This window comes from Bufo bufo, chromosome 2 (genome assembly GCF_905171765.1).
Source record: "Bufo bufo chromosome 2, aBufBuf1.1, whole genome shotgun sequence".
Taxonomy (NCBI): Eukaryota; Metazoa; Chordata; class Amphibia; order Anura; family Bufonidae; genus Bufo; species Bufo bufo.
Genome location: NC_053390.1, coordinates 603878467 through 603895442, shown reverse-complemented (window position 1 = coordinate 603895442; position 16976 = coordinate 603878467). Strand labels below are relative to the sequence as shown.

The following is a 16976-nucleotide window of genomic DNA, read 5'->3' as shown; positions in this document are numbered from 1 at the left end:
ATCGCGTCGAATAAGGGCTGTATGCTATTGGCCGATTAGACGAAGATAGAGAATATAGCGCTATATTCGACATTCAAGAATTCTACCAAGCCGACAACAGTTGCTTACGGTTGGCTTGGTAGAATTGTGGAATATAGCGAATATAGTGCTATATTCTCTTTCTTCGTCTATTCGACCAAGCCAGCCCAATAGCATACAGTCCTTATACGAAGCGATTCACTCGCATATTTAATTGTCGATTTATCGAATAACATAAACTATCTTACATGAAGAGGAAAATTATAAATTATAATTTTCCTCTTCATGTAAGATAGTTTATGTTATGCGATAAATCGGCAATTAAATATACGGGTGAATCGTGTCGCATAAGGGCTTTAAGCTACTATATGCTATTGGGTTGGCTTGGTCGAATAGACAAAGATAGAGAATATAGCGCTGTATTCGACAATTCTACCAAGCCAACCCATTAGTGATAGTAGTAATTTTTACTATCACAAAATTTGTGATGGTAAATTACTAGCACTAATTTAGTGATATTAAAGTAAATTACTAATATGACAAATGGGTTCAGATGGAAAAAAAAAAAAGAATATTCGTTATAACGAATATATCTTAATATATTCGAAATATTCGTACGAATATTTCGCTATTCGAATATTCGCACTCATCCCTACTCATAAACATTGTTCATCCTTTACCCCATGTCATTGAACATGTATGGCCTGTTGGAATGACTGGCCAACAACAGCCAACATGGCCTAAAATGTGCATGGTTGCGTCTACATAATGATCATTCACCAGATGATCGGTAGTTCTCCAGCTATTCGACCATCAATCTACTTCTGTTTAATGTGTGAGGCCTCTTTTAGAAAGTTGACTTGCTCAGACTCTGGCATGGTAGCTTGAAAATACATAAAAATGGTTTCAGGTGTAGACAAAATACACAGGCCATTAGATGTAAAGGGTTCCAGGCATCAATGACTATGTATATATGCTTCATTGATAACATAAGATTAATATTTACCAGTAGATGAAAACTCAATGGCCCATCAAGGTCCTATGGTCCATTACTTAACAATAACAAGAGTAAATGGTGCTCCCATAAAGAAGGGGTCAGGCATGCAAGTGTGTATGGCGCTATACTCGTTCTGGTTTTCTAATCCAGTGCAATCACTGTTTAGGAAGCTTGAACAGTAACCTAACAGGTGATGACTTTATTTGTATGCTCAGTGGGAAATATCCCAGCAATTAGATGTAATTTCCTGCTGAATAATAATTGATATTCTTTAAAAAATAAATGCGAATGACACATGCTGTGAAATTATTACATGTGAAGGTAGCATAGGTGGGGGCTGTACTTTATTGTTTTTATCAGTTCACAGTTTTTGTGAACCAAAATCTTACATAAGGCTGCAATGGAGTGCTTTTTTCCGGTGTCAGGGTTCCCTGCATGACTTAATTGGATGGTTAATTAAATATTAACTATAATTACTACAATCATTTTCTGTCTTTTTATCTGTCCTCCCACAGTTTCCTGAACTGCAGCCCATTCTCAAATAACTTACAGAAATAAAATAAAAGTTTGGGGCAGAGCACATCACAGATTTTGTAAAAAAAAACATAGTTGAAAATAAATATTATTAGATGTTTATAAGCAGAGCCAACTTAGTTTACAATCTGGTATCCATCCAAAGGGAGAGGTGAGTAACTAATGTAAAAGTGATATTTGCTTAATGTGATTAAATACAGTAATCGATGTACAGTGCATTCTGGAAATCTTCAGACTCTTGCACTTTTTTTTTACATTTTGTTATGTTGTGGCCATGTGCTCAAATAAAAATAAAAATTTGAAGTTTTTCTCCATCATTCTGCACTCACTACCCCATAATGACAAAGTGAAAACAGACTGTTAGAAATCTTTGCTAATTAATTAAAAAGGAAAAAGGAAAATCTTGAATTGACATAAGTATTCAGACCCTTTACTCAGTACTTAGTTAAAACACCTTTGGCAGAGATTACAGCCTTCAGTCTTCTTGGGTATGATGCCACAAGTTTTGCACATCTGGATTTGGGGATTTTCAGACACTCTTCTCTGCAGTTCCCCTTAAGCTCAGTCTGGTTGGATGGGGACCATCAGTGGACAGCCATTTTCAGGTCTCTCCAGAGATATTTGACTAGGTTCGAGTCAAGGCTCTAGTTGGGCTACTCAAGTACATTCACAGAGTTCTGCAGTACAAAATACTGCCGCTCCCACCACAGTATTTAACCCTATCACTGTCCTGAGGAAGGCGATATAATTCAATTCAGGAGGGCACCTGCAGCCACCAGTCAGGTGAATAACTAATGCTGAGAGCATCTAATCGTCATTTTCCTAGTTGGTAGGCAAGAGGAAGGTTCAGGCGGTCCCCTGGGCATTTGTTCAACGGGAAATTTGTCTATGGCCAGTCTGCCCTTGTGCAGAATCCAGAAAAAAACTACACTATTTAATATGTACATCTTTTTGAACATGAACACAGCTTAACTTTATTCAAAGCAGGTAGGAGCTTTACCTTTTCTCCTGGTCCACCTGTAGGACCGCTTTCCCCCATCTCACCCTGCAGGAAAATATCAATATATATTAAGTTTTGTTTCATGGTACAAGAGATTCTGAAGTTTGTAGACGCTATATTTTTGATCAATCAGTTGATGAGACTGTATATGCAATGTTCTGAATTACGAGCAATTTGTCAGCATGATCTTGCAGACATAGTTTGAGGGTTAAATTTGAAAGTCTAATACATTAACGGAATGCAATGTATATAGCGTAATCAATGGCAGATTATTTCTGTGCATTATCTTCTATAATTTCTTTGCCAAAATGTTATGTTTTATTAGAAACAAACTGGTCGATGACTGTGGTTCAGTGCTACTTAGGAATTGCAGAATTAATGAAGAAGAATGATTCTATTGTTCACAGCATGCGGTTTGTGGTAACCATAGAATCCATCTAATAAAAGGTCACAGAAGTAAACCAAAGCCTGTATGATGTCAAGACAATGGTATGACAGTTATGACATTTTCATGTTGCCTTCTTTTCAAACAAACATCCATGGATATATCTATCTATCTATATCCTATCTATCTATCTATCTATCTATCTATCTATCTATATCCTATCTATCTATCTATCTATCTATCTATCTGTTGCTGTGAACTCTAAAAGGAAATATTTCAATCATATAACACCTAGAGCAAGCAGCAAGTAACACAGTGGAAATAAATGTGATCGGTGGGTTGAAACATAATCAATCCGAAGAAGAGATATTTTGCGACACCCATTTTGTAATCCAAGACAGTTGCAATCCTGCAGCTACCACAGACTTGAATATAGGGAGCTATGAGCTCACCTAATCTTTCTCTCCTATTTGCCGCCATCACTGGCCACCCTGGGGTACAAAATGGGAGCATAGGATGCCTGTAGTTGACACTGGCACAACACCAAGATTATTAAAGGGGTTGGCCCCTTTCTGGTTACCGTTGACAAATATGTTTGTAAAATGACTATATGGCACTTACTCTTATATGTTTTGTTGAAATTCTTTGCCATTTTCTATATTTCATATTCTATGCTCCCTTGTTTGCCTAGTCTTTGGTGCTGTCCACACAGAGGTCCTGTCCATAAGATGGCTGCTGATGGAGGGTCATGTGACTAGGAAAATCACCTAGAAGTTATATCTCCTCCATTCTAATAAACTGCACCTGCCATCTACACTTGCACTGTTGGGAGTTTAGTACAGGTGCATTGTGTCTGAATGGAGGAGGCTGAGTGAAGTTTCTGCTCACATGACCCTCCATCAGCGGCCATCTTATGGACAGGACCTCTATGCGGACAGCACAGGGGATATAACCAACAAGGGTTTATGGCTTATCAAATATAACAAATGGCACAGAATATCAAAAAAAGGATATATTAGTGCCATATAGTCATCTTACCAACATATTAGCCTGTGACCATATCTGTTCATTTCCATCAAGCCTCATCAGAACATGCTACTACTTACCCTTTCCCCCCTTTCTCCTTGATCACCCTATAGAAAGCAAACATATGCTGCCATTATTATAAAAAATAAAGACAATATTTAGTTGTTCAAACTAGTACAAAATTGTTAAAAAACATTCTGATGCAGTCCTCCCTCTAACATTTCCAAGAAAGGTCAGCACAAACAAATTGTAGAGACTTGTATTGAATAATGTTGACTTCACTGGGGCTTCTGCATCATTTGGAAGGCTTTCAGTTGAGTACAGATATTTTAAGAAATTGTATTGTTAAACATGTGACGGTTTATAACTTGGTACAAATAAACTGTGATCTGTTAATTGACAATAACTGGAAAATCCATGGTTGTCGTGACTTGTAAATTATTAGTTCATGTTATGAAGATGCCTAAAGTTTGTTTAGGGAGTCATCCGCTTTGGAAAATCCCTATGGGTCCTTTGACAATAATAGGGTCATTTATTAAGACTGGCGTTTTAGATGCCGGTCTAAATATCCCCTATAGCTGGCGGTGGATCCGCCGGAGTTATGTAAAGGCGCCGGCCTGCACATAACTTTGGCGGATCCGCAGCCACTTCTAAATATAAGACAGCTTCCTTGCTGCCTTACATTTAGACCATTTTCTACTCCTAAACCAGGCGTAGAAAATGGTAAATGAGATGGGCCGGTTCCCCGACCAATGCACGCCTACTTTTTTAGACCTGATGTGAGCGAGGAACAGGCGCAGATTGCAGCGCAATGGATCTTTGCTCTGCAATCTGCTCCAGAAATATGCCTAATATAGGCGTATTTCTGGTTAGTAATTGACCCCCTAAGTGTCTCCCTGCTGGTATTCCATGAGATTAGATGTTTCCTTTGAGGAAATTTGGCAGAAAGTGATCAATTTCTCTACACTGCCAACATAGATGACACACTGCCCATTGAAATCAATGGGTCTTCCAGAAAGAGAGAGAAAGGCGCTCATTGCTACCACTCTGCTCCAGAAATAAAGAGTATGAACAGAGGATCCCACTCCATTAACACACCTTTCATTTTTCAAAGGTGCTTTGAAATATGAAAGGTAGGATCTGATTGGTTGCTATGGGCAAAAAAGCCAGTTTTTTTTACACTAGTTTTGATAAATGTCTCCCATTATCTCAAATAGTAATAGTGCATATGAACATGATTTTTCCAAATTAGACAGCCCCTTTACAATGCATATTATATTTAAAAGTGCCATGATTGATGTAAAAAATTAAGATAAGACATTATATAGTTAATGACAATCTTTTTTAAAGGGGTTCTTCGGGAAATAAGAAAATTAAAATAATTAAATATTACTTTATTGTAAATATATTCCCAAATAGCATTCATTAGTTATAATGGCTCGTTTTGTCTCGGGAGCAATCATTAGGAGAAGTAAAATGGTCGCCGTCCTATTAGTACACACAGAACCCGTCCTAATCACACAGGACAAGTTACTTCACAACACTGAGGTAAAGAGCTGCCTTATCCTCCTCTCTGCTCTGCTTGTCAGGGATTATGATCCTGAATAAAGATAAGATCTTCAGCTGAATCCCTGTAGGAATGGAGACTGCATACAAGTGCTGCATACAAGCCACATCCCCTCTTCCTCTGTACTTCATGTCTCCTCATGAACTCCATTCCTACAGAGACTCAGCTGAAGATCATAATGTTCGGGATCATAATCCTTGACAAGCAGATCACAGAGGAGGATGAGGCAGCTCTTTAGCTCAGTGTTGTGAAGTAACTTGTCCTGCTGTGCGATTAGGAAAGGTTTTGTGTGTACTAATAGAACAGCGGCCATTTTATTTCTTCTGACTATTGCTCCCTAGACAAAATGAGCCATTATAACTAATGAAAGGTATTTGGAAATATATTTATAATAAAATAATATGTAAGTATTTTCATTTTCTTAATTCCCGGAGAACCCCTTTATAACAAAGCTAGAACCAGCTCTGCACCTCACATGAAACCAGAGATCTCGCCAGTCATTACTCCAATTGTTCTACTAGATTATTTCAGGCTGGCAACTCAGGGGCATGTCTTTTCTGCTGCAGCTCTTTTACGGTATCTGCCACAGCTTCTAACAGAAGATATAGCTGGAACCCTATTCATTGCTGATTGCTTCAATTGTTCTGCTAGATTCTTTTTAGGCTGGCAGCTCAGGAAGCATGTCCATGCTCAGGCCGTGTGTTCTTTGTGCTGTAGCTCTTTCCCTGTAACTGCCACCGCTTCTAACAGAAGTTGTGGATGGTGACAGTTGAAGATTTAAACTGAGCATGTGCAACCACCTCAGTGAGGTGGACAAGAAATAAGGAGAAGATCAAACAGCAAATGGCACTATGCAGATACTTTTAATTGAATAAGTCAGTCGCTATTTAAACATTTTAATTACAAAAGTATTCAGATCCAGATGCTGGGCTGAAAAATAATAAATAGTTTTTGTGGCACAAACCCTTTAAATGTAAATGCCTGTAACACCAATAAACTAAGGCAAAATAAATCAGATTGTACACATAAAAAACAATAATTGTCCTGGATATATAAGCTTATGAAAGGAAAATCGAGGTGAAAGATCAGGTTATGTATAGTATTTCTACACGGAACATTTATGATAAGACAGGACACGTATTTGCATTGATTTCTAGCACATGAGGAGAAACGTCAAACGAGCTGTAAGAATAAATCAACCTTCCAGCAGATTAAAAGTGACAGCACAATAGCGCTAGAGTAATTATAATATTCTGTTCTTCAGCTGGAGGCTGTGTCTTATTTGCTCACCTTCATCCCTTGAATGCCATCTAAACCAGGTGCACCTTGATCCCCCTAGAGAAAAGGAAAAAAGATGCACATTTTTGAAGTGTGAACCCAAAGCCATAAATACAAAGATTATGGCAAGTTAGAATCAGGTCAACTCAGTTGGAAGTATCAAAGAAATACATCTACAATAGATCCATTTGATAGATTCATATAGAAGCCTACACAAAACAATCTGTATGAAATCAGAGGCATATGGAAGTATGTCCTGTAATGCCTCATCAGAAAATGTCACATAGTGATACTATAGCGAATATTTTCTTTCATAATTCAACCTCATGTCCTTCCTGAGAACTTGCTCCAGCAGAAGAACTGCTACCTCGGTCACCAGCAAAGTGTAAATTGTCATCCTGATTTATATGCATGTACCTGTACAATCAGTGCTGTAATCAGAACCCACGGAGGGGTTATTTTGGCTGGAAATTCGATACAGCATCTCTCTACTTGTGAGGCTGCATGGGTATCATAGCCATAGGGTGATAGACAAGAGTTACCGCGGTCTACTGGATCCTAATGAAGGGGTTAGAATTACGTACAGAGTTTATTAGGTAAGGTGGTGCTAACATACTTGCTGAACTTCTGATTTTCCATGTGTCATGGCGATGATGACGATGAGGTGATGCTCTGATGGCTTGCAACAAGTCAACGATAAAGTACGCACGTAATAAATTTTTGTAATTGATATCTCAGCTCAGGGTCTTTCTGCAGTTCCTTGCCGATTAAAGTTTGTCATATTGTTCAGACACGGCTAATGATTAATTATCAGGAAGATGAAATACCGGAGCCTGAACAGCCTGCTGCTGATAGGGTTTACACAGAAACCCTTAGACTGTAGGACATGTAATGCTGGGAGACAAGAGCTATGGTTTTAATTTCATTCTTACTTTGGTCCGCTCTTCACCTTTAGCAAATGATCTTGTTACTTTTTTTTTTTTGGGGGGGGGGGGGGAGGGATAGACCTACGAGCCAAGAGAAATTAGACAAGAATTCTCAGCAACATTTCCCAGCTGGCTAACAATTGTGTCTGAGCATTTTCCTTCATTGATGGTTTCTTCCCTACCTTTCAGTGAATGCTTTCCTTGTGGTAACATGATACCGCAATTATATATTATTCACGTGGGGGAAACAAGGATGTAATACTTCACTATACTCGACCTACCCGTTTGTGTAGATATTAGGCCTTTCTTCCATACGTTACAAACATGCCAGAAATATATCAACTAAGAAACCAAACAGACAGCTTTGGGGTTTTAGCTGCATGTATGAGGATGCCAACTTGGATTGACAAACATGCAATAGTATAATGTATAATGTAGTAAAATGTACTACTGAATAATCATTATTTTTGTACATAAAAAATGTATAGACAATTTATTGAACTTCTATAAGTTAGGTTATGCAAGAGGAATGTGCAGCTCCCACATTATGGAGGCCTTCTAGATATAGTAGCTCGAGGGTCCAATTGAAAAGAATCAAACTTAAAAATTTTTAAGCCTTTTATAAGTTTTATACAATGCAGGAGATTTATCAAAACTGGTCTAACTTGCCCATAGCAACCAATCAGATTCCACCATCAATTTTCGAAGCTCCTTTGAAAAATGAAAGCTGATTGGTTGCTATGGGCAAATAAGCCAGTTTTCCTTTACGCCAGTTTTGATAAATTCCCTCTAATATACAGTGTGGCAGTGGAGCTGCTAAAGGGCCATATGAGGGCCATTGAAATGGTGTATCTCACCCAGAGGAGCCTGGGTGAGAACAAGAAAGGCTGGGAAAATAGGTTTTTCCCACTGTCTGCAGCAGCTAGGCTGGTAATTTAGATAATTAGCAGTCATCTGAGGAGCTCAGGTAAATGTGGGCTGAGCTCCTCAATCATGGCTCCCAGTCTGGGGAAGAAACAGACAGGACCCTCTAACCCTGGGTAGGGTTAGCACTGTGTTGTGTTTTGGGGAGCTGGGTGGTAGACCCAGATTCTGATAGAGAGGGAGAACTGCTTTGCAGTCAGTGGCCATACGGCCTAGGATTTGTGTTTATGATTTATGTTTGGTCTGCTGTTAAAGTGACAATAAAGCTGGTCGCGGCAGTTTGCACCAAACCTGCAGTGTTGCAGTGGCTTCTTGAGGTGTGCCAACCGTCTAAGGTGAGAAGACGACGATCCTGGAGAGCTAAATGACCCCGAGATGTCACAACAGTTATTCTACATAGTTAAGCAGATCTAAGGAGACATTGTGTGCAATGATTATTGAAAAGGTTTAAGTTCTGTACACACTAGTGGCATGGCTTTAAATTTAAACCATTTTGATCGGGTATTGACTTCAGTGGGGTATGTCAGGGTTCCTGAATGTTTGACGGCAAGAACAAAGATGTGGACTACACTCTACTTGCCATAAAAAGTACTAGAAAGTGCAACTTTACTCAGTAAACATCTCTAACTGGTGAAATACAGTTAGTACACATATATTATAAAGCCACTGGTAAGTGTATGTACAATATCGGTAAAAAGTCAATGCATAAAGTGAAATGGGCCGGACAAATATTTAGTATTTGTAAAAAATATAATTATTTTTAAAACTTTATCCTTCTTTCAGAATACAAACATGGTTGACTTCCCATCACCCACACATACTTCCATGGGAGTGCTGACCAGCACATGCACATTCTGTTCCAGAGGAGCTAAATTCTGATATTACACTTCACTAACATCTTACAGATGCTCTTATTTGAAGTGTTAGTGTATCAGGTGCTGCTTTACATTGGGAATTCTGGGACATGATAATTATGCTTAATATACTATGATGGAATCTTCCTAGATGGAGGTTTATTAATGTGCAGCAGGGATGAGTGAATTGATTTTGTCTCATTAGCAAGAGTGCTTCACCTATCGCCACAGGTGAAAAGTCCACCTGCCTGTTGTCATCTCGCACCTGTGCTGCTGCTCTCCTGGAAGTGTAATGGCGCATGCTCAGTCACTACCCCAGCAGCAGAGCCTCTGAACTTGCGCCACTACTTGAAGCAGCCGTGCAGGCATGGGATTGTTAGGGTCAAGCGAGATGTTCAGCCCTGTCAATCATCAAGCAGGTGGAGATAGCCTCTCGCACCTGTGGGGACAGCCTCTCGTAGGTGAAGAACTCTTGCTAATGAGACATCTCCAATTACTCATCCCTAATAAGCAAATAAAAATGTCATATCCTCAGTCAAGGTGTGAGCTTAGATGATCCAAAACTTGGACCCTCATACTTTTCTAAAAGTTATAGCTCTATATAAGTACACAGTGGTGTAAAACTCAATGGGCCTTTTAGGGACTAATGTCCTGTTGACCAATTGTTTTGCAAATCAGAAAGGATCAAAACTCACAGGACCTCATAAATTTGGTCTTCCCATAGGACACAACTGAAGATCACATTTGACTGGCTGTAAAATTCATAATTACGACATGACTGCAAACACAGAAGTGCAGTTTATTGAATAAAATGACTGATGATACACAAACTGAACTATCTGTATGTCCCTGTCTATGTTCTGTTTTCTGTTTGAATAGTGATTCATTGGCTTTTACCTGTTTCGTAAATGAACAGTAGTCTGCTCTGTGTTACCTTCTGGAGACAGCTCATGATTTCTACGGCTGCTGGCCCTCACTCCATTTTGTCTCTTTTCCTCTGTGGTTAAACAGTAGCCACAGAGCTTTGGCTCAGTCTGTAGCTTTAAATACCAAATCAACTCTCTATTCCTTTCCTTGTCAGCAAGGGGAGAGGTTTGCTTTCTGGATCAGGTTTCAAACTGAATTTGGCACATAATGGAACACTTTAGGGAGACGCTGGATTTGAGAGAACCTTGAGCTGACAGATATGTAAAAGAGCCACAAATGTCTCATCTGTCACCAAATATTCCTTGATGTAATGTAAAACATATGCCTGTCCTCTTAGTTCTTAAAGTATTATAATAGTAATAATTATTGACATAAAGTAGGATTCAAAGAAAACAAGGTTTTCTTAGAGTGTCGAAGGAGAAATTTTGTCATACCAATGTGGCACGCTTGACTGTTTTCCTTAACTCCCGTAGATGTAAATGAAGAAGTGAATGGAGATAGCCACATGCCCAACCACCAATGGCGTACCGCCAATAGAGGCTGGGTATGCGGCTGCTATGGAGCCCGTGGGAGGGTGGGCCCGGAGTGGATGTAAGGCACCGCCCCCTAATTACACTATTACAACAATGGCTGCTGTGGTGCAGCCAGCGCTACTGTCTTGAGTCCCTATCTGGGGCTCCGACGGGCCCTGCTTTCCTTGTGCTTTGGGCCCCCCTCCACCTTATATGCTTTGAGCATGTCCCTGCGCTATCTCCGGCAGTAAGCGCCTGACACAGAACTAAGTTGGGGAGTCATTACAGGGGGTCATTATAACTACCGTGGACACTGCAGCAGGGCTTTATAAATACTGGGGCACTATAGGGGGCTTTATGACTATTGTGGGCTCTATAGGGGTCCATTGTAGAGGGACCTTGCTACTGTTGGGGCCTATATTTCTACTACTGGCCCTATGGGGGAATTTTTTATATTGTGGGTACTTTGTGGCCATTATTATTGACCACAATATGGAGGGCATTACTACTAACGGGGTTGCTATTTAGGGTACTGTAGGGGGCACAGTTACTACTTGGGGCAGTCTGGGAGCAATATTACTATGGGGTCAACTATCTGTATGGCACTGTTATTTCTGCAGTATAGCATTTGGGACACTGGGGATCACAGCGGGCACAGTATTGTGGTAGCAGCAGAATGACAATGTTGGGGCACAAGGAGAAGGAAGATGATGCTAGAAAAGTGAGGCATCTATGTTGTTTTTGTCAAACTCTGCAGAGACAAGACACGGCTTGAATAATTTGTCATGGCAGTCTGGTCCGAATGTAGAAGATGACAAAAGAGAAAGTCTACATCAGATGAGACATCACTGGATGTAAGAGGTATGTGCGCTGTATGTAATGTCCATCCACACATGTCTTTAACAGTAGAGCTGGGGGAGGGGTTGGATTCAGAATATAGATAGATAGATAGATAGATAGATAGATAAAATTAGTTACAAATGTTGTACTTTATATTTGTGAGGCGGGTTGGGGCCCAATACTAAGTTTTGCTATGGGGCCCCATGATTTCTATGTACTCCCCCTGGCTGCAGCAGTAATATCATGTACACATCTGTAGCCAATCACTGGCCTCAGCAGTCACATCAAGTAAACCACTGAGCAGGGGTGTAACTACCATAGCAGCAGACCATGTGACTGCTATGGGGCCCAGGGCAAGAGGGGGCCCAGTCTTAGTTGGGATTATCTCCTCTTCTACTGGAGGTGAAAACTCGGACAGGACTTCATCTAAAGGAACAACTTTTAGCAAAATTAAGGAAAGGAAAAATGGCCTAAGGGTCATTGAAAAGGGTTTAGGCAGAAACCCTTCTGTCCTGGTTTGGGGCCTTACTTCTCTATGTATGCCACTGCCAACCACATTCTCATTTATTCTCTATCTGAATGCAGAGGCCACCTCACCAGGCAGGATAGAGGTCGGAGGACACCAGTTCTGGAAATAGGTGTGGATCCTAAAGGTAAAACCCAAATGTATCAGACATTAATGGCAGGAGCCCCTGCAGAGGATGAGAGTGGTAGAGGCCCTGATGAAGTGTTGTGTAACGGTGTACTCCTTCAGACCATTGCTCCCTGAGGATCTGTGCAGTGGAAATGTAGTAATAAAGAATGAGGCCAGAATTAAATGTATAACAGCCTCTTTTACTAACTGCAACATAGAACTTCAAATACATTGAGCAGCAGCTCATTTTAAGTGCAATCTTCTGGCACCAGTAAGGGTGATGGAGACAGGTTGGTTGGCTACAGTTTAGCTCTAGGTTTGTACTGGTCTAGTCTGGTGTCTTAGCCATAGTCCCTAACCTTACAGCAGTGTCTTTGATGCTGGATGCAGTTGTCCACTCTGCAGTCTGTCTTCTCAAGGATTCACTTGAATACTTGATATAGCTGATCTCTCTCTGGAGAACCTTTCTAGGAAAAGGAGCTCTGTAGTGTGCTTACTTTCTCCTCTGTCTCTGGACAGGAAACTCCTCCTCCTGGCAGGAAGCAGGACCATCCCAACACCAAAAGTGGAGGAACAGGGAGGGTTAGCCCTGTTCCCTGCAAACCATTCCTTAATCGTACAAATGGCCAAATAACATACAATGCAGAACAATATAAACTAATAACTATATACAATTGTAGTACCCGAAGGTCTGGGGTACTACACATATGCCATAAATGTCTAAGGTGGGAATATCCCTTTAATGCTTATAGATGAAAGTGGACTGCCCAACGATATAGCCTTACTTCTTTAATTTAATTTCATCAACTTTTTTATCATATATTATGTGAATATCCTATGTATTTTGCTCATAAAAAAAACTGTGGATGGTGTCTTGAATATAATTTTTTGAATTGGCTCCATGTTTTGTACTTCCTATCCTGGCTCGTAACTTTGCCATTGTTTGGACTTTTAGCACAGCAAACTGCCTCGCTTGACTCTTTCAGTCAGACCATTGCTGCAACCAGAGTGGTCACTCAATTAGGCCTATTAAGAGAGCAATTAATCTGCTATACTGTCATCCCAATTCTACACCTTCTATTATGAGTTTTACCCTGCAGATAGCATTTTATACTCACAGCAGCAATAAACTGGTAATGGAGTATTTATCTATGCAGAAGTTCTGGTCATCTGACTGCTACAGAAGGACAATACTTAGCATTGAATTTTCAGTGGCATAGTGCTGACGATATGAAAATGGAAAACAGAAAAAAAAAATGTATCCCTTCCTGAAAAATGTGTTTACCTTTTAAATGTCAATTGAGTCTTCAACAAATATCAACTTTCAATAAATTATATAAACGGGCAGTACATCATCTTAGGGTCCGTTAACACGTCCGCAAGTGTTTTGTGGTCCCCAAATTGCGGATCCGCAAAACATGGACATCAGCCATGTGCGTTCCGCATTTTGCGGTCTGCACATGGCGGGCACTATGATAGAAATACCTATCCTTGTCTGTGGCTGTGGACAAGAATAGGACATGCTCTATCTTTTTTTGCGGGGGCGGGGAATGAAACTACAGATGCAGACAGCACACGGTGTCCTGTACGCATCTTATGCGACCCCACTGAAATGAATCAAAATTGCGGAACGGATGCGGACCAATTCATGTGGACGTGTGAATGGACCCTCACACAATGACAGCAAAGTGTAACATGTTTCATGTAATTTATTTTTTACCTTCTCGCCGTCAAGTCCTGGAGCGCCAGACTCTCCGTCAGAACCCTAGAAGTAATGACAAGTTTTCATTGGTTGCAAGCAATCGCAAATACCATATAGATGCATGAAACAAGATGTAAATATAACATGTAAGTACAGTACATGTCAGGCATGTCTACATAGCTAACAGTCATTACCATGAGCAGACCCTAGATCAAGTTATTTAATATTTAGGAACAGAAAACTGCTAGGTATTGAACAATACAGATTGCTGTAATCAATATGTACTGTATATGTAACGTGATCCAGAGCTATATTGAAGTGGCTAGTACAGGAGATATTGCCAAAGCAATGAATAACGAAGTGAGAGCTTCTGTTTTTAATCATTTAGTAATTGAAACATTTTTATACTAGTACTTTATACTGCTTGTATTCTGTAAAGATTTGTTTCTTGTACATCACTAATCTATTTTCAGTAGACACTTTTTAAGGGTAGTTACTGTTAAAAAAATGACCTATTCCTTAAAGGGGTTCTCTGGGAATTAAGAAAATGAAAATACTTAAATATTACTTTATTATAAATATATTCCCAAATACCTTTCATTATTTATAATGGCTCATTTTGTCTGGGGAGCAATCATCAGGGGAAACAAAATGGCCACCATCCTATTAGTTCACACAAAACCTGTCCTAATCACACAGCAGGACAAGTTACTTCACAACACTGAGCTGCCTCATCCTCCTCTCTGCCCTACTGGTCAGGGATTATGATCCTAAATACAGTGAATAAGAACTTTAGCCGAATCTCTGGGGAATTTAGTACAGAGAGGATGGACAGGGCAGACTGTGGCTGTGGTAATGGAGACTGCATACAAGTGCTGCTGCTCATTAGCCACACCCCACAATCCTCTCATGTCTCCTCATCATCTCCATTCCCACAAAGATTCACCTGTATTCAGGAAAATAATACCTGACCAGTAGGGCTGAGAGGAGGATAAGGCAGATCTTTACCTCAGTGTTGTGAAGTAACTTGTCCTGCTGTGTGATTAGGACGGGTTCTGTGTGTGCTAATAGGACGGCGGCCATTTTATTTCTCCTAATGATTGCTCCCTAGACAAAACTAGTCATTATAACTCATGAAAGGTATTTGGGAATATGTTTATCATAAAGGAATATTTAAATATTTTAATTTTTTTTCTTAATTCCCGGAGAACCCCTTTAAATGAAAGTGTTACTGGTAGAGGAAAATACCTCTACTGCAGACATCATATGCAAAGTGACTGTTACAACAGTTGCTTTGCATTTTTACATTAAGGTTGTTTTATTTAAAAAAAATTCTGTCTGCCTTCAGCCGCCACTAGGGGCACTTTACTATGTATGGACTTCTACAGCCCCCCTCCTTGACCTCAATTCTCCAGTAAGCCTCTTCCCAGTGGGGCCTGCATGTGAAAAGAGGATTTAGCGATGTATTTCAGAAAATGGAGCTCCAACTATAAAAATATGTATTATGAAATGAATCAGCACAGAAATGGATTCAAAGTTGGGAATTTATGTTAAGGAAGTGAAGTAACTGGTGAAGCTGTGATCGTAGATGGAAATATTCTTTAAGTTTTTCGGTCTTAGTTTGCCTTCATCTGGATTAACTTTGCCGGAAAACAGGCTGAACTAGAGAAGCGCTTGTCTTTGTTCAGCATTAAAGGGAATCTGTCACCATATATTAATGTTTTAAACTGTTACTGGTGAATTGTAGATGACCTACTGTACATCCCATACCAAATTTACCGTTATGTCCTTTTATTGATTTTTATAGCAAATTAGAAGAAAAGAGCACAAGTCGCTGTACCTATTGCTGATGGAGCCTATCTGCTCCTATTTGAATAGAGTCCAGCTCCTCCTCTCTGCGCCTTTTCTCCAACGCCCTCCACTCCTGAAGCCACCTCTTGCAATCGCACACGGGGGTAAAGCTATGCTCTCTTCATGTCTGCTCTGTCCGTGGGCAACATCATCAAGTCTACTGCACATGTCCCATTAGTCTGTGTAGCACAGATAAAGCTCAGTTCACACATCAGTTATTTTGTCAGTTATTTCCATCAGTTGTGAGCCAAAGAGTGGCACAAGATTTTAAGAGGAGGCTTGATGATGTCGGGAGTGGATGAAGGGGTAGAAAAGGTGCAGAGCATGTGAAGCAGGGAACGGTTTCAATGGGAGTGGTTATGATTAGGGATGAGCGAATTGACTTCAGATGAAACATCAGAAGTCGATTCACATAAAACTTTGTTCTAATACTTTACGGACCAGGAGCTCCGTACAGTATTAGAATGTATTGGCTCCGATGAGCCAAAGTTATTGCTTCGCGAAGTATCGCAAGACTTTGGACAATAACTTCATAAATTAATTTGTACTGTAAAAAAACATTTCCCGAACTCAGGTTCGGTTCCAAGTGGTACCTTTTTTAATTTTTCAGAAGATATAAAAACCAGCAAAAGGAAATAAAGTTCTGTTTGGGATACATTGTATGTCAACTACAGGACACTGGGGACAGTTTAAAAGGTTAATATGTGGTGACAGATTCCCTTTAAAAACGATGGGGGTCATTTATTAACCAGAAATACGCCTATATCAGGCGTATTTCTGGAGCAGTGGCTTTTCCCCACTCATGCCAGGTCTAAAAAAGTGGGTGTGGCGTGGGCAGGGAAGATGGATGGGCCGACAGGCCCATCTCATTCATCATTTTCTACGCCCGGTTTACGAGTAGAAAATGGTCTAAATGTAAGACCGCAAGGAAGCTTACATTTAGAAGTGGCGGTAGATCCCCCAAAGTTATGTAGAGACGGATGCCTCTACATATCTACACA

The 16976-nt window shown here is 40.1% G+C and overlaps 1 protein-coding gene across 1 annotated transcript in view; it reads right to left on the bottom strand.

Moving 5' to 3' along the window:
- Positions 1–16976, bottom strand: part of COL25A1 (collagen type XXV alpha 1 chain) — a 169612-nt gene that overhangs the window by 114704 nt on the left and 37932 nt on the right. Inside the window, exons 8-10 of the mRNA XM_040419876.1 lie at positions 6818–6862; positions 4041–4067; positions 2550–2594 (exon numbers count right to left, since the gene is read on the bottom strand). Coding sequence (XP_040275810.1) covers positions 2550–2594; positions 4041–4067; positions 6818–6862 — 117 coding nt within the window. The remainder of the gene's footprint in view (positions 1–2549; positions 2595–4040; positions 4068–6817; positions 6863–16976) is intronic.